Source organism: Zonotrichia albicollis, chromosome 7, assembly GCF_047830755.1.
Source record: "Zonotrichia albicollis isolate bZonAlb1 chromosome 7, bZonAlb1.hap1, whole genome shotgun sequence".
Taxonomy (NCBI): Eukaryota; Metazoa; Chordata; class Aves; order Passeriformes; family Passerellidae; genus Zonotrichia; species Zonotrichia albicollis.
In genome coordinates this window covers 15,159,494-15,177,618 of record NC_133825.1, presented here as the reverse complement: position 1 = coordinate 15,177,618, position 18,125 = coordinate 15,159,494, and the positions used below count along the sequence as shown (strand labels likewise).

At 48.6% G+C, this 18,125-nt stretch overlaps 2 protein-coding genes across 3 annotated transcripts in view; one reads left to right on the top strand and one right to left on the bottom strand.

Moving 5' to 3' along the window:
* Positions 1-18,125, bottom strand: part of LOC141729641 (uncharacterized) — a 61,916-nt gene that overhangs the window by 17,968 nt on the left and 25,823 nt on the right. Inside the window, exon 5 of the mRNA XM_074544386.1 lies at positions 7,164-7,264. Within this exon, the coding sequence (XP_074400487.1) occupies positions 7,164-7,264 (101 nt within the window). The remainder of the gene's footprint in view (positions 1-7,163; positions 7,265-18,125) is intronic.
* LOC141729642 (C-type lectin domain family 2 member B-like) overlaps positions 1-18,125 on the top strand; it is a 164,423-nt gene that overhangs the window by 129,709 nt on the left and 16,589 nt on the right. The window lies entirely within an intron of this gene.

Here is an 18,125-nt window from a genome sequence, read left to right as displayed (position 1 = left end):
GCTCCCAGTTCCCTCCCAGTGTTCCCAGGATCTCTCCCAGTGCTCCCAGCAGCAAAGCCTTGGGGGCACAGCGTGCTCTGCTCTTGAAGAGGCGAGACTTGAGCTGTCAGGAGAGCAAACCTGGCTGGAGCCTGCTGAGGAGGTCTGTCCTGCCAGTGCTGTGATTTTTCCTCATTGTGTCTTTTGATGCAATTTTTCTCAAGCTTTAATAAACCTTTTTAAAATTTTAAAAGTGGCGGTCGTTTCTCACACTAACTTTCAATGTGATCTTGTAGGATACTATCAGTAGTACTAGAAGATCATTACTCTTAGAGGGCAGACAGTTGGCAAAGCTTTCCTAAGAAAATTGGAAATCTTTGCGATGCTTCTGCTCCTCCCTCCTCTCCCTGGACACCCTGAGACTTCCAGTGCAATGCAATGCTCTGTTACCCTCAGGCAGTTTAGTTTGTGTGACTCATCTTGAAATTATGAGTCAGAAAATACCTGAGATACTTATTTCCAAAAAGTTGCATAAAACTAGGTTCACTCTCCTGGTAAAATGTAAAAGTTTAATAAAGATCAATAGGAGAGAAAGAGAACAGAGCAAAGGTTACAGCACAGCCTGGTATGTCTTGGCATTCAGCAAAGTGAAAACACACTCTATGTAGCATTTCTATTGCATGGCCTGGTGCAAAGTTCAATTTTCCCCAAACTAGTTTACATGCTCCATTTACCATGGCTCCTGCTCGGGTCCTGCTTTTTAGAGCATGCACATTTCTTGGTTGTGGTTTTAGTCCATTTTATCATCACCTTCAGTTCCTGGGCCGGGGTCCACACTGCCTTCAGAAGATGAGTGGTGTGAGTTGGCATCATCTATTCCTTGGATATTATCTCAACCAAGCAGGCATTTTAACACAAGCATATCTAGATCAGCTATATCCAAGTTTTAGTTAGCTACAGAAATATAAACTATATCCTTATAGCAAAGTTACTTTAACACCACACATATAGAATCCATTTAATATTTGAAAAAAACCAATACTATAATAGATATCTATAAAAGTGTTAATTTTTAACACTTTACCTGAAATCATTGTTTTCCAGTTGATTTTGATGTTGAAACCATTCATTGTAGCTGCTCTCCATACAAAGAAACCTTCAGGCATGTTTACTCTTACTGCCAGTAGAAGAGAATTTTCAGTAATTTCTGCAGTTTGCAATAGTAGTCTTAGTATTTGTGTGCTTCAGTAGTGCTCATCCAGCCACACTTCACGTAAAAACAGAATTGCCAAAAAACAAATATTTCAAGTTGGACCTAAAGTGTTTCTGTATTTTATGTTCTTTTGTGTGTCAGAGAAGATTTGGGCTTAAAAGATGAAAATATACCTCTGTTAAAAACAAAGAGAAATTTTATTTTTCTGGAAACCTCATTTTACTTCAGATGTCTGTGACTCCTTGGTTTTGCCCCCTGAATGTGAATGCAATTTTCAGCACCAGCTGGGCTTTGTTGGAAATGGTATTGGGGACCCACAAGAAAAGTTCCTCATTTCAGTGGCTGAGACCACGGTGAGGTTTTTAGCATTTCCTTCTCTCAGGTGGGATCTGATGGCCCTGAGGTGGCCTTGTCTCCTCAGGGATTTCATGCCCTGAGGAAGCAAAGGCTGATGGAATGTGCTTGATCCTCTCCTGTCTAATGGGGAGGGACAGCACCCAGCAGAGCTGGAATCACCTTCTCCATTCCTGATTTCTGCTGCCAACAGACCACTGGGCTTTCTCAGGGTCCAGAAGTCACTTTTCCTTTTGGATGGATGGCCTGAAGGCACCCAGGGACTGCAGGCTGGGACTGCTTCAGAAATCCCTTTGGCTTGGAAGGATCCTTCTACCTGAGAGTTGAATGGGCTGTGCCAAGCGCAGAGCAAGAGGGACTCAGGGCAACAGAATTAAAGGCTGGTGAGAGAACCCAAAGAATAGACTGAAGACATCCAAACTGGGTGAGAGACAACCAAAGAAGCTCAAAGATGTTCCAAAAGTGGAGTCCAGCTTCCAGCCAGGTTGAAGATTTTTTAACTAACACTTTGAGCAGGGAGTTTGAACTTCATCGTTTATTGATGCAATTGTCCTCTTTTAATAGATGAGAATCACAAGCATCTGTTGAGGGGAAGTACACAGGGAACCATCAGTGGTATTGGGGCCGTTTCCTTAAGGACCAACAAGTAGAGTCAAACAAGAAATAGAGGGCAAGACCAGGTTGGCCCCTGGGTTCACCACTGTTCCATAGCCCTGCTGTGGGCAGCAACCCCATAGGCATGGTAAGTTGGGGACACGAAAGGCACCCCAGTCCTCTGTCATTGCTCAGGTGTCTTTTAACACTACAGGAACTAGAAGGCAAGACTGAGTTGGCTTCTGTACTCACCACTAAGATTCCCCTGCTATGAGTAGCAGCCATGTGGGCACAGTAGATAGGGGTAAGAAAGCCAAACCAGACCTCAGTGATCCCATTTTGTCCATTCCAAATATGTCTGTCTAAAGAAAACCTGAGGTTTTTTTCCTTCTCTTCCCACTGTCCTCACCCTCATCAACAAATGCTAGTATAACTCATTAAAATTTTTTGAGACATTATCAGAATTGAAAATGGCAGTTAATTCTTCAAGCCAAATGACTCGTAGGAAAAGAGTGTGTTTTTTTATAGATGAATATTGTGATAGTTAGCTCTCACAATTAAGAGATAGATATTAGGTGTATGTTAAGTGAAGTTTTGTAAATGTAGATTGCTGTTACCATTATGTGTCCCCCCGAGTCTCCTTTCCCTCTCCTTTATAGCAGCCTCAGTTCCCAGGGCATTTGGGAAGAGCCAGCTCATTACCAGGAGGGGCCACAGGACAACAGCTGAGCTCCAATCAAGGTGTGAGGAAGTGATCTCCACCTGTGGATGGCAGAGAAGGAGCTGACTGACAAAGCTTTGGGAGGGGCTGATGGTATAAAAGGCAAAGCATCCATTTTGTAAATGAGCATGGGGCTGCTAGTCCCCAAGACCACACCCCCCAGAGCTGTAATTTTTCCTTATTCAGTCTGTTGTATTTTTTTTAAGGTTAAATAAACCTTTAGGATTTTAAAAGTGAGGGTGGTTTCTCACATCTTCCGAGGACACTCCAAAATTCGCACCTTCAGGCCAGTTTGTGTTGATTTCCAGGAGCCCAGAGTAATTTGGATTTCCTACTTGAGCTTGTTGTATAATGTTATAAATAACTAATATAGGTATTGGTTTCTGCATTTATGTATTAACGTTTGTTTTGCAAGTTATTATGGATCACAAAAATCCTGATATAGTGCAATTTGTAATTACTGCTTTTGATACAGTATAATCTGTCAGTTTATGTATGCACCCTATAGCTTTTATAAATAGTGGTGTAATAGACGCTATGTGAGACCATAGCATAATAGAGACTGAAATGTTGAAATGATTGTTTCATGTAATGTCTCTGTCCCTCTGGGAGCCTCTCAGGAACCCTCAGCCAGTCCCCAGTCCCAGACACCGGGGGGGCAGCCCCGACCCCACTGACAGCGGGGAGACACCCAAGGGTACTGAGGGCAGCTGGGCTAGTCACCTTTGCAGCAGAGGAGACACCAGAGACATCGGGAGAAGATAAAGGGCCGACTCTTAGCAGGGTTTAATTCAAGGTTTTATTCTGGGGCTCTGGGGAGCTCCTGCACCTCAGGGGGCTCCTACTGAGAGCCCCAGGAGAGGTGCCAAGTCCTTAGTTGACTATATGATGCTTTTATCCCCAGTTGTCTCATTCTGTTTATGTTGAATAATAAGTTTTGCACCTATAAGAGTGTTCCAGAGAGTGAAGCGGGGAAGAGAAGAAGCACGCAGCTTGTTTTCAGACATTGCAGTCCTCCTCCACATTCCTGCCTCTGGACTGTTTTTGTCTGCAGACAGACAGCAAGACAGAGCTCTTCTTTTGCTTTTTAGTTAGTGTTAGCTAGCTGAGGCAAAGAAGTTCCCTAGATTGTGGTTTTTTTCTTTTCTTTAGACCTCTTGAAACCTGCTCTGGACTGAACACTCAGGAGAGCACCAGCAGCTCACATCTCTGACCCACCGGGCCGAGCCTGGCCTGTGACAATTCCAGCACCAGAGGGACTGATCAGAGACTGAGTGAGCTGCAACCCAGGGACGGGGTTTTCTCAGTTTGTCATCTCTTTTAGAGTAGCAAAGACTCTCATTGTTTGATATGGTTTTAGTTTTATTGTTTAATAAACAGGGGTTTTTTCCACCTTTCTCCAAAGAAGTATTTTTTCCTCCCAGACCAGTCAAACAAAAGCACCGATTACATCTGCTTTTTCCCACCAGAGCTCCTTTAAAAAATTCTTCCCCAAATTTGCTCTAAAGGGAAACAGTTACATTTAAAGGGAGGTTGAAACCGAAAGTAGATAACATTTTACTGACCAATGTGTGACCCAAAGGGATGGGCACTGGGGCATGGACATTTAGGACAGCGTACAAGGCAAGGCTTGGGTCTTGGAAGGCCTCTGGCTGATCACTCGACATTCTGGACCAAAGCTTCTAGCTGGAGGGGATGGCATGCTGAGTGATTGAAAGGAGCCAGAGTGGGGGTTTGGGGATGATCTCAGCCAGGGAAAGGGATTACATGGGTAAAGGGATGTGGGAACCATCTGGGATAAACCATTTGGGAAAAATACAGGGATACAAACCAAAACTACCTCAAATTATTACAAAGTACAAAAACACTACAACAATGTAAGTAACTCAGAAAATGGTGTAAAATAATTGATTTCCTACATTGAGGGACTTTCTTATCAGAAAGACAAGTTAACAGAAACAAAAACCAGAACATGGAAAAAAAAGACTTTTGGACCCTCATTGTCAGGGAGTGAAAATACAATAAGATAGAACCACAAGAAAAAAAGTAAATATATTACTTTAAAGTACAAGATGGCCTGAGCTCAAGTATATGAGAATATGGTAGCAAGGTCAGGCAGGCTGTTCTCCTCACTGGAATAGGACCCCACGGGCAGGAGGGGCTCCCCTATCCCCCTCCAAAAAATCGCTCACCAGAAAGGAGCAGCATTTTCCAGAGACCCAGAGCGTTCCACAAAACTCCTTGTGGGGTCAGTCCCAAAGTCTCTGCTGGAGAGCGATGCAGCCAAAGCTCTTCCACTGGATGCCTTAAAGTCTTTCCAAGGTTCTGAGATTCCCAGAAGCTTCTTGGGGCTGCAGAGTGGATCAGTCACAGGTTGGGAGCCAAAATATTGGAATATGATCCCAATATTACCAGATGGAACATGCCTGGGCTCGTGTGGCCCCTGCTGCTGGACCAAAGGCGGCAGCTGTTCTGTTTCACCTCAGAGACACCTTTGGCTGGCTGGATGTTGCAGATGGGCACTTGGGACGAGTCCAGGCAAGCAGGAACTCAGTATTTCCTCTGGTGCGAGGTGAAGAGGAAAAGGAGATGGATTCTGCCGTAGGGTTTAATCCAGAGTTTTATTCCATGGTCACAGATCTCTGAATCTTGTAACAGCTACAACAGAATGCCGACTGTGTTGTAGTGTGTTGTTAAGTTTCTTGTGTTATTCCCCCAATTTATGTATTGTTCTCCCCTATTATGTGTAAAATGGTTTCGTTCCCCCAGTTTTTCCCGCCACTGCTACCCTGTCAGATAAGTTGCTATGGTAACTTCGCTATTCATAGTTGCCGATATGTAATTGCTCCTCCCCTGGTTTCCCTTATAAGTGAAAGTTGTCTCCTCCCTAGGTCCAGTCAATCACCCCCTTTCTCCTCCCAGGTTTCGAGAACCTTCTCCTCTCTGGAGATGGTGGTTGGCTGGGGTCCCAGGACACCTCCTTTACCTTTTGATTATTGGTCTCCATGGAGTGTCAGTTCTGTGAAGTTCATCCCCTCACCTTTCCTGATTGGTTCCGCCTGTACCCACCCCCCTCCTTTATAATCCTGTTTCACCCCCTATGAAAAAACTTTTTCCCGGTTGGTTTCCCCGCGTTTGGATCCCGCAACACCTTCAATAAACCCATGTTTAACCCCCGGGAAATGGTCAGATCCATTCCTCTCCAATACCAGCGGTGTAAGCCAGTCCGCAGCCAGCACAGCCCGAGGCCATCAGACGCCGAAGGGTGCTGGCCAGGAATTGCAGAGGGGCGTCGGCCTTTCACCCTCAGCTAGTCGGACTCTAAACTTCGGGCCACATATGCCTCCCTCCGCCCGACTGCATGGTCTCAGTGTCCTTTTCAGCTCGAGGAGAAGGGGGAGGGAAGGGATAGGTGTGCCACCAACCAGGTGGGAAGGGGGAGTCTCAGGGGACAATGACACTTAGACAGGCCAATGACCCCAGGGCTGAGAAGCATCTTTTGAACTTCTGCCAATCACACGACGCCCTTGCTGGAAGGTTAAGCTTGACATACAGCACTTAGCAGGAGGTAAGGGGAGGGGAAGGTAGAAGGTATTGCCACACCTGGGAAAGGACTGGGATGGCTAAAACAGGAAATTGCAACACACTGCAACACAAGTCAAAAGTTAAAAACAAACAAAACAATGTGTAAATTCAAAGTTATGTTTCAATTCTGTAAAACTCGTATAAATATGCATGTAGCTCTAAACTATGGAAAACACAGTTTAAGTTAACTGTGTGCAAATAGCCAAGCATCCCAGTGTGGGATATTAACCCGTAATGAACTTTTTATAAAAAGCATAAAGAGTGAGCCATGTTTCTCATACATAATGAGGGCAATGCACTCACTGTAGGCAGCATCGGTGGCAGGATGGATTGCAGAGACTTTTCCTTTGCAGCCCCAGACCAGCGCTGGCACTGGGGATGGAGAGGCACTGAGGTGACCCTGAGAGGAAGTGCAAGGCACAGGGTGCAGCTGAGGAAGGACAGAGCTGTGCTGGGCTCAGAGGTGAAGCTGGCACTGCCCAGTGTGGAGAAGGTCCTTTGTGCAACCCCTGTTACAGGGGAGCTTGGGCCTTGCTGCAGACATACGGCCGCTCACTGGAGCAGTTGTCACTCCTGAATCTTTCATCAGCCAGGTACACACACTCGGAATTGCCAAAGACAGGAACCCTGCAGGGAGGAGCAGAGGCAGCGCTGGCTGCCAGGGGAAGCCCTTATGCCCCTGTGCCCCCAGGCCCTCCCCGGCTCCCCGGCACTCACCGGGAGCTGTAGCTGCTGCCGTCCACCCAGTGCAGGCGCTCGCCCCGTCTGCGCAGCCCGAGCCAGAAATCGATGTTCCCGCGGAGGCGGAAGAGCAAATCCTGTCCAGGAGAGAGGAGTGGGAGCTGCCCCGGCCCCTCAGGGGGACACGTGCCCGGGGCTGCCCCCGCACGCCGGGGCTCCTTCCCTGCAAGGCCCCGGCCCAGGGCTGCAGCCCCGGCCCTACGAGCACCGAGCCCGGCCCAGGAGCGCCCCCAGGCTGCCCTCAGCCAGCCCACACCGCCCGCAGCCCCTCACTCACCATGGCCTCCTCATCCTTGGCAATGGCCAGGGAGGCCCCGAGCTCGGAGCACCGTTCCTGACCATGATCCCAAGTGCTGTAGTCCCTTGAGAAGTAGTAGCAGACCCCCTTGTGCCCAATCCAGTCAAAGGGACAGCCCAGAACACACTGTGAGGTTGCAGGTGTGACTGGAACCTGTGGTGCTGCAGGGGGAAGAGGAGAAGCTCTGAGCATTCCCCTGTGCAGGGAGCAGGGAGCCCGCTCTGCCCCGAGGGGCTGGGCCCAGGCTGCTGCCCCTCCCTTACCTGACTGCACAGCCAAGGCCAACCCCAAAGCCAGCACCAGCACCAGCACCAGGAGCAGCAGAATCAGCACTGCCGTGCCCACGGGATGGCACCTGAACCGTTCACCTGGAGCAGGAAAGAGCTGCTGGCTGCCAGAAGCAGAGCCGGCCCTGCAATCTGCTCAGCCCATGGCCAGGGAGCAGAGCAGGGAGCCCTGAGGCAGTGTGGGCCTCCCTCAGCTGGCAGCCAGAGAGCCAAGAGCCTGGCCACAGGCAGGGACACAGCTGTGGGCACAGGCAGGGACACAGCTGTGGGCACAGGCTGCAGCAGGAGAACTGCACAGCCTTGGGGGCAGCTGGGGCTCTTGCTTCCAGCCATGGATGGGGCCCAGCAGAGCACGAGGCCTCTTCCAGACATTGGGAAACAGCCACAGACCTGCCAGCACTGTCCTTGGCAGGGGACACTGTCCCCAGCCTAGAGGCCACAATGGTGGCCCAGCACTCACCCAGGAATCATCTGAGTGTATTCCCTGTTGCTGATCTGATCTCCAGAGGTTCATTCACCACCTGATGAATGGAGCAGAATTCACTCTCCTCCTGCTCACAGCCGGCATCTCTCTGCGTGGAATAAACAGCACGTTGCTCCTGAAGCATCAGGAGTGCTGCTGGCAGATCCTCTGGGAGCTCGGCCTCGGGAACAGATTTACAGCCGCGCTGATGGCACCCTGAAAGGGACACGATGAGAGGTCACTGCTGGTGCCGGCCGCGCGGGGGCTCAGTAGGGCGGCGGCAGTTGTGGCTGCGCTGTCCCTGCTGCCCAGCGGTGCGGCAGCAGGTGCGGAGACAAGCGCAGCCCCGGGCTGGGGCAGCACGGACCGCGGTGTCTCCTGGGCTGGAGCCGCCTCCGAGCTCCGCCGCCGCCTCGCCGGGCTATGGACACCGTCGCCGCTCCGCAATGGGACAAACGGAAAGACACGCCCGCAGCTCCGCTCCCGGCACACCCACCGGTTCGTCTTCGCGGGCACTGCCGCTGGTGCCACGGCCCGGCAGAGCTCGCAGCGGGCGGGGCTTCGCCTCAGGGGCAGACGGCAGCCATCCCGAGCGCCGCCGGCAGCAGGGAAAGGAGCGAGCGAGCGGGGCAGCAAAGCGTGTGGCGGGGCAGCAAAGCCGCGGGGGCACCGAGGCTCCTGTCCCGACAGAAGCCCTGCTAGGACAGAGGTGCCCAGGCCACTGAGGCCGCAGAAGAAGCACAGCCCCGGGCAAGGTGCTCCTGGGGCTCTCAACAGAGAATTCTCGCAGGGACTCTTGGGCTGGGCCAGGTGTCCAGTGCCAGCAAAAGCGCTCTGTCGCTCTCGGCGCTCGGTGCCTGTCGGTGATAAATTGAGTCCAAACCTGGCAACGCCAGCTCGTCTTTGTCGTAGACATCTTTTTGTGAAAATCCTTTCTTAGGATTTTTTCTCTTCTGAGAAGCTAAGAGGCCTCAGAAACAAAATGTAAATGACGGTTATCTGCTGCTGTGGAATGCAACAGGTGGATCCGTGATTGGTCTTGTGTGGATGTTTGGAATTAGTGACCACTCACGGCAGAGCTGGCTCTCTCTCTCTGTCCGAGCCACAGAGTTTTGTTTTCATTCTTTCCCATTCTATTCTTAGCTTAGCTAGCCTTCTGAGATTAAACTTTTCCTTCTATGCCTTAGTATAGTTTTTATGTAATATATATAGTAAAACAATAAATCAAGCCTTCTGAAATATGGAGTCAAATCCTCGTCTCTTCCCTCATCTAAAGACCCCTGTGAGCACGTCTTTACCATTCTTTTTGAATTTCTTAGTGAACTAAATCAAGGGTAAACTCCCACTTGTAGCCATTCAAAGCCTTGAATCAAGAGGGAATGGAGGTTCCCTCTCGATTTAGATCCCTAAATCGATGCATAAGGACAGTCTCCCCTCCAATTAATCATGAATGCAAAGTGAATCAAGGGGGATTTTTCTTCAATTTCGCCTCCTAAAATGAGGCGTTTCCCTCTTCAGTTGCCCTCAAGACCATTCTCAGCCCTTTTGGAAGCTGCTTCTGGGGCAGGCGGCTGCTGCAGTCAGGCCAGGGGCAGGGCAAGCCACATGGCAACGCTGGCGGGTGGCGGGCGCCCGGCGCTGCTCGGACTCTGTCGGCCTCTGCAGTTCAGGCAGGTCGATTGAATCCCAATTGTCGGCGATTTCCAGCACCTGATATTTCTCCCATCTTTTCCTGCATGGATTTGGCAGTTCTTCCTTTCCTCACAGAGAGCTGGAAAGCAAAATGCCTGCCTGCCCTATGGCCATGCCCGGTGCTTTCCACTGCTCCAGCCTTGTCCCTCTTTCTCTCTTCTTTTCTTTGCAGCACTTTCTCCCTCCTCCTCCTCTCCCTGCCAGCTCCAGCAAAGCCATTTCCCCCACTGGCACCAGCTGCCTCCTGTCCCTCGCTCCCATTTTGCCCACTCTGAACTCCTGGAGCCGCCTGCCCGCGGAGCCGCAGGCGCCGTGGGGCCGGGCAATGGTGCAGGGAATGCTGGCAGGGGTTCTTGGGCTGGGCTGGGCCAGGCCAGGTGCCCGGGGCCAGCAAAAGCGCTCTGAGCCTCTGCTCCTGCCCCTGGGCAGGCAACAGAACACAGCAGGAAAAGCTCGGGGGTCGGGAAAAGGCCAGGCAGAGATCACTCAACGGTCACTGGTATAAAGGGACATGACTGGGAGGAATTCTTTGATTTTATTATGACACAAATCATGGTAGGAGAACGAGTGGTGAAGCAGCAGGGCTCAGCCTCGGAACCAGGACCGTGCCCTCGGCCCCCGGCAGCCGCAGCAGGGGGATAAAGGATCCCCGGGCCGAGCAGCGGCTCTGCCCCAGCACGGGGATGTGTCCGGAGCCCCCGCTCCGGGCCGGGCTCGCAGGGCCGAGCGCGGAGCAGGCGCTGAGCTGCTCCTGGAGCTTCCAGCGCTGCTGGATCCGGCGGGCGCGGCACAGGCAGTGCCGGGGGCATCGCTCGGTGCCTGGCGGCGTTTGCCGTCCCCAGGGAGAGACTGAGCCCGGCCCGCAGTGCCAGCTCGTCCTCACCCTTCTATTGTAATGGCTCCATGGTTAAACCAAGGGCAAACTCCCTCTTGCCGCCAGTTCAAAGCCTTGAGTCAAGGGGAGAACGGAGGTCCCCTCTCGATTTAGATCCTTAAATGATGCATAAGGATGGTAGCCCCTCAATTTAATCTGGAATAAAGAGTGAGTGAAGGGGGTATTTTTCTCAATTTAGCCTCCTAAAAGGAGTGGAAATGCTGTTTTCCACTTCAATTTCCCTCAACAAAGACCATTCTGGGGGCTTTAGGACAACTTTTTTCTGTGAAGGTCCCTTCAAATGGAGGGTTCTCCTCGATGGAACTCTTACAGTGGCACATCCAGAGGTTCGTCTCAAGGGAAGCTCTTTCAGACTAGGGACAGCCGTGTTTGCTCAGTTTGAGCCTGAAGATGATGAAAATGGGGCTCTCCCTCAATTCAAACAGCACCATAAAGGGTTTCTCCTTCTATTTTAACATGAAAAACATGGAAAACGGTGATTGCCTGTCAAGGGAGGCACACCAAATCATGAAAAAGGTGTGTTCTCCTTCAATTGAGACCCTTCAAATGACAGGTGAACGGGGATCCTCCCCAGTTCAAACACAATTACAGAAAAGCTTTCCCCCCTCCATTTCAATCCCTTTTCTCCTTCTAATGCCTCGTTTTGGGGGGCAGTGTGGAGGGACTGGGTGCGCTTCCCCCTCCTCACTGCTCACCCCTGGGGCTGCTGCCCCTCACACAGTGCTGAGCAGTTCCCTCCCAGTTCCCTGCCAGTTTCCCTCTTCCTGGCAAGCCCCGGCAGGCATGGGGAGAGCACTGGGCAGGAGCTGGGAGCGCTGTTCCTTCCCAGGGCTCCTGATATCCCTGCCAGTGCTCCTTCCCACTCACTCCCGCTGCTCCCACTCTCCCTCCCAGTTCCCTCCGGGCATTCCCTGTGCTCCCAGTTCCCTCCCAGTGTTCCCAGGATCTCTCCCAGTGCCGCCAGCGGCAAAGCCCTGGGGGCACAGCGTGCTCTGCTCTTGAAGAGGCGAGACTGGAGCTGTCAGGTGAGCAAACCCGGCTGGGAGGAGTCCGGGGCGGTGGCGCCCGGCAGGGCTGGCCCGGGAGCGCCCGGGGGCTGTGGAGATTTCCCTGCAGGGCCGGCCTGGAGCCCACGGGCATAGGGGGGAGCGCGCAGGGAGCTCGGTGCTGCTCGGGCTGCTGTGGCAAGGGTGCAAGTGTTTAATTTGCTTCTGTTCTCTGAGAGGAAGGCAAAGTTTCTTCTTTCTTCCCTCCCCTCCCCGCCCCGTTTTATCTTTTCTTTTCTTTTCTTTTCTTTTCTTTTCTTTTCTTTTCTTTTCTTTTCTTTTCTTTTCTTTTCTTTTCTTTTCTTTTCTTTTCTTTTCTTTTCTTTTCTTTTCTTTTCTTTTCTTTTCTTTTCTTTTCTTTTCTTTTCTTTTCTTTTTCTTCCTTTCCCTCTCTCCCTCTCTCTTTCCTCTTTCTCACTAATTAGGCAGGTGGTTTCTGTCAGGAAAGCTTGAGGTTAGCCAGTCAAGGTTGCTACAGAGTCTATGTAGAGTTATGAAGGCAGAGAGCAAGTAGGATGTCCTCAGAGCCAAAAGGTGGATCTACAAAAATATCAAACACTCGCTTATTGTGTGCTTTGTTTCTTCCTCTCTTTTACCACTTCCTGCATTTGTGTCCCGTTTCTGTGGTTGCTGTTGTTATGTTGGAGCAACGTGAGAGCTGCCCCTCAGCATTGAGGCAGCTATTCCGTGGCTGCTCAGCTGTACAGTGCTGTTACTCCAATGTGAGCCCACGCTGCCCTTTCCCTGCCCCTGCAGCAGCCCCAGCAGTCGGGGCACTGCGGGAAGGGCAGGCTGGGCACGGAGAGGTGCGGCTGGCACCGCCTGCCCTCCCGGCAAGGTGCACGAAAGCATCTTCACCGAGGGACAGCGAGCACGGCTGTCAGCACTGACAGACCTTGGCAGGGCCAGGGCTGCCTGTGCAGCACCGAGGGCACCAAAGGGAGAGCAGCCACTTCTGTCACCGAGCTGCCAGGCTGCAAACCACAGGAAGGGCGGGGCAGGGCTTCCAGCCCTGTCGTTTTCCCTTATTTGTTCATTTTTGTTAAGGTTTCATAAACCTTTTGAAAATTTTAAAAGTGAGAGTCGTTTCTCACACTAATTTTCAATCTGTTCTTGTAGCATGTGAAAAACGCTAATTACTTGTGTTTAAAATTTTAAATATTTGATAGTAATAAAATGGTTTAAAAAAATCGTAACACAAGTAGAGTAATAGCAATTTGGACAAATTGAATTAGGACAATATGAGACAATAAAAACAACGAGTTACAGACGTCCAGGTACCTCTTTCTCGGCATCACGAGCCCGAAAAGGACACCTGTTAACAAAGGATTAACCCTTAAAATCAATCGCTTGTTGCATTTTCATACACTTCGTACATGATGCATAAATTCCATTCAAACACAGGATTCTGTCTGGTCAGTGTCAACTTCTTCTTGCGAATCCTAACAGCGCCTTCGAAGTGGGAAGAAGTTCGTTTATTCTGATAAGAAGGCAATAAATTCTTTTTCTCTGAAAGATCGAGGTGTCCTGTGGCTGCTATCTCGCTGCCAGTCTTTTCTTTTAAACAAAGCATCTTAAGAAGCATAGTTTAGATTTTAACAATTTTTATGACCTAAAACTATATTTAACACAGTACTTAAGAGAATTGATACAGCATTACTTTCTAACACAACACATATAATATTCATTTTAATATTTGCGAAAAGCCAATCATAAAATACATGCATTTTTCACAATTTTTACTCTTATTCTTTGTAAATCATTTGGCTTGAGCAATATTTCTTATCTACTTGCATCTTCTGGGCTATGCTGGCAAAATAGAACTGGGGATTACAAAAGGAAGAAATATAAAAACAGTTGTAACACAAAATGAAAGATCTTAATTTCTTCTAATACATTACTAGCTAGATTTTAACATTGTTTTCTATTTTTTTTTTGACTGGTACCTGGGTTATTATATGTATATATATATTTTTCTTCTTTGATTTATTTTGCTTTTGCTAGAATGACTTTTATGTGGTCACCAATTTTCAACAATCTGACATATTGGACTTTCTACACACACCCCCTTCTTTGGCCAGTAAACAGTCCAAAGCCAACCTATTCTGATACACCACAGTTTTTGTTTGGCTTTGCTGATTTGATATTAACTCTAATGCCTGGGCAGCCTTATTTGCTATCATTTCTATAACTGCTTGGCGTCTTGTAATATGACTCAACAGATAATTTGGGGTCAATAAAGACTCAGATTGCTTTGCTGATTTTACTTTTTTGTTTACTGTTTGGGTTTTTTTACTAAATCTTGAACTGTATCTTCAAGATTAAATATAAAACAAATCTATCTCTCTCCTTTTGGACATTCAGTTCTAAATCTATTACCACTTTTTCTTAAGTTTCTTGTAATGTAATAATTTACTCTGCTTTGCTTATAGATTTTTAATTTGGATGGGTTATAACAGTGGCTGTTGACATAGGTGTGTGTAATAAAAGAGGAACGTTGGCTTCTTTCCACGTGATGCTTTCTGTAGCATTTGTGACACGATCTTGCTGTTATCTCGAAAGGGAAAAGACGACAAATGAGTGCCAGAGACAGGAATAACAGAGGTCCAGTATGGCTTATACTCCCACCTCCCATGCCTGTGAGGTTCCAACCCACAGCAGGTGTATTTGATCTTCTCGATGGTGAAATACAGAGGCCAATCTGGTCTTGCCCTCTATTTCTTTGTCACTTTCTCTTAACTAGTTTCCAGGCAAATTGTTTTGGACACTCTTTAACTGTGGTCTTTTACTGTTCTTCAGGTATCTCTCATTCAACAGGCACTAATAAATCTCATCTGCAAACAAAGTTATTACTTTAACACTTCTTGCAATAAGAGCATAAATTTTGTGAACCACAATACTATTTACTCTCAAATTTAAGCATTTACTTATAACTCAGCTAACATGCCTAGTATTGGAATGAATCAATTAAAGTTTATTAATGGAAATGGCAATTCCCCTTCTCCCCTGTACAATTTTCAGGCTAAGGTCAGAATACAAAAACAGTTTTGATCTTTGTATCTGAAGTATTCTTCTCTTAAGGAGAAGTTTTATTCAGGCAGTGCTTGAAACCAGTGATGTAAGCATTGCCTTATTTCTTCATTAGGTGTTATTCTTTGTACATTTCTTGGATCATTTGGGTTTTCTTAAACTATTACCACTCAGTCCCCATTGGAAAGTCAGTTTGGTGTCACTTCGTTTAAATGTAATTGTCTATTCTTCAAGTTTTTTCACAAGTCCTTTGATTCTGCTGGCATGAATCCACCCTCTTTCCGTGATTCTGATCGTTGCTTCAGTAGTACCTGGAAAGGACTCCTTAATAGCATAGTAATAAAAGAAAGATAATGCTGCATTAACTTTTACCATTCCCTTTTCTTCCAAACTTTCTGGGTTTAGCTGAAAGCTTTCTCCACAGCGGCCTCTTCTTCTATCTAGCTGTGCTTATAGCTGCAGAGGCAAATTCTTCTTTCTGTGAGCTACAGTTAGGTAAATAAGAAAAGATAGACCAATTTTAACACGGGATGTATCACATCTATTGCTTTTTACTTTTTGGGCAGCATTCAATTTTTTTTAGCCTTACAAACCCATTCTTCAGGAAAAACCTTCTCTTTAACAGCAAACAAAACACACAAAAGAAAAAAAAACCCCAAAATCTTTTTACTTAAGAAAAACAAACCGCTTTGTGAGGTTTGGAGACTCATCAATCTCTGCTTTGAGCTTATCTTTTAGTGCTGGCTCCCTGCCTCTCTTTCCACACAGCTGTCAGTGCTGTTCTTCGCCCTTCCCCCGGTGCTGCCCCTTGGCTGCAGGGCCGGAGCAGGGGAGAGCAGCCACGGGCATGGGGACCCTGGAGGCTGCCCTGGGTCTCTGTTGCCCCCTGTCTCTCTTCTTCTCTCTCTTCCTCTTTCCTTCTCTCTCTCTCTTCTCTCTCTCTCCCCTTCTCTCTCTCGGCCCACTTACCGGGCTGACATTCCCATCCTGGACTCGGCACCCCGACAGTCTGGGAGCCCCCCCGGCAGTTCCACCACGGAGCCAGCCCGCTCCTGGCCGGCAAACCTGTGTCCTCTGCTGCCAGCCCCGCCCGGGGCACCTCCATGGATCGGTCCCTGCCGCAGCCCCCGAGACCCCGCCGCTCGCAGGGAGCGCTCAGACACCTCCCAGCCTTGACAACCCCAAACTTGGCGTCCCCAGGTGCTCCTGACATTCTTTTTCTTTCTCTAGGCAACTTATCCTCTTCTCTCTTCAAGCAGGGCCCGTTCTGCTAAACCCTTTCTGGACCCCAGTGTGGCATTGAATAACCTCCTAACAACCATGTGTTAAGACACTTCCCTGCTTTTCATGCAAAAAGCCTTCATTCATACTTCTGTCTTCTAGCACAAAGATGTCATCACTTCACATTCCAAAATCTCAGAGTTTGCTAACCACCTCTCTACTTCAACTTCTCTCTTTCTTCTCTCTCAATTGTAACTCTTATGGGGTCGATATTTAATCTTCTCCTATTTCTTTCTGCAGCCCAAACTTCTTTGTTGATTTTTTTTCCTTCATCTTCTTGGCCTAATTTCAAAACTCTAGCTGTCATTTTCCCATTTTCTGATATATCTCCTATTCTTAATTGCACGTGTAAGACTCCTCCTGATAAATTGTTACCTGCCCCTGGGACCAATAACACATCTCCCATCTAAATTTTAGTTTCTTTTCTCAATTACCACATCTTTAATGACTAGAAATGTAAAACTTTCTCTTTTCGCTCCTTTTGCTTTCACTATATGTTTGCTCACACTAGAAGCTTTTGGAACATTTAACAGTCAGGTTCTCTCTGCCCCTGTGTCTATTACAAATTCCAATTCTTCTTCTTGGGGACTCACTTTTGAAGTTATCACAGGCTCCAGATGGTATTTCTTCCTCCCAAAAAAATTAGAGCCTCTGACTTTATTTTTTTTAATGTGCCTATTTCTTTAAAGATTTTCACATCTTCTGCTTACATAGGACCATTTTCCTTTTTCTCTCAAGTTTGTTTATCTATTTAGTTGGAGTTTCTTCTTTCCCCTTTAAAAGCTGCCCTTCAAAAACCTTTTGTTTTCGCATTTTGCCTTTGATATGCTGTCTCATTTATTCCCTTGATTATGTAATTACAATAATTATTCATGTGTTTACTCCCCTCCTCATTATTTTTACCCCACTCAGGAGGTGCAGTTGGCGTTTTGTCTTCTCTGGGGGCTCCTGTGGATTATCTTTTTCTTGAGCTTTTATTTCAGTTGCTCTGATTAATTGCTTTTCTTCTTGAGAAAAATATTATTTTCATTACAGACCGCATCTCTTCTCAAGTATAAATGTTTGGACCTAAAAATTGGTCTAATTGTTCAGCGATGTCTATGGGATTCTCCAAATATCCCTTGTATTTATTTCTTAAAATTTCAGACCTCAGACAAAGTCAAAGGAGCATTTACAAACTCTGATCCGTCCCCTCCTATGAGAACCTTTCGTAATGGAAATAGACGAACCTCTTTATCCCATTCTTTTTGGATTTTTATCTTCTACAGCCTTTCTCCCGTATTTTTAGGAAGAATCAGGAGAGGGCTTTCTTCTAACTGAACTTTAGTGTTTCGACAAAGTGATTCCTTTAGAGTTTCCCTGAGCAGCCGGAGCTGTGGTTACTGAGGGAACGGAGCTCAGGGCAGGACGGGGAGACTCGGCACAGCTCAGGGTCTGGGTGCTCCAAAGGCGGGGTCTGTGGCTGGGATGGCCCGAGGGGATCGGCACAGCTCAGGGTCTGGGTGCTCCCAAGGCGGGGTCTGTGGCTGGGATGGCCCGAGGGGATCGGCACAGCTCAGGGTCTGGGTGCTCCAAAGGCGGGGTCTGTGGCTGGGATGGCCCGAGGGGCTGTTCCGGTGCAGACCGAGCTGGAGCGGGGATCGCCCCCACCCGGCTCACGGTGGCTGATCCGGCAGAGACAAAGCCGGGACTGACCCCGCTGCAGCGGCGGGAGCCGACAGAGCCAGGGCAGCCGGGGATGGGACAGACGGGACAGACGGGACAGACGGGACCCCCTCGGTGCGGTCAGCGCGGTAACCACGGTGCACACGGCAGGACAGACCCCCAGCCCCGGCACGGCCAGCGGAGCGACCGCAGGCCAGGCGGCCGGACCGGGACAGACGGACGGGGACAGACGGACCGGGACAGATGGACGGGGGCAGACGGACTGGGACAGAAGGACTCTG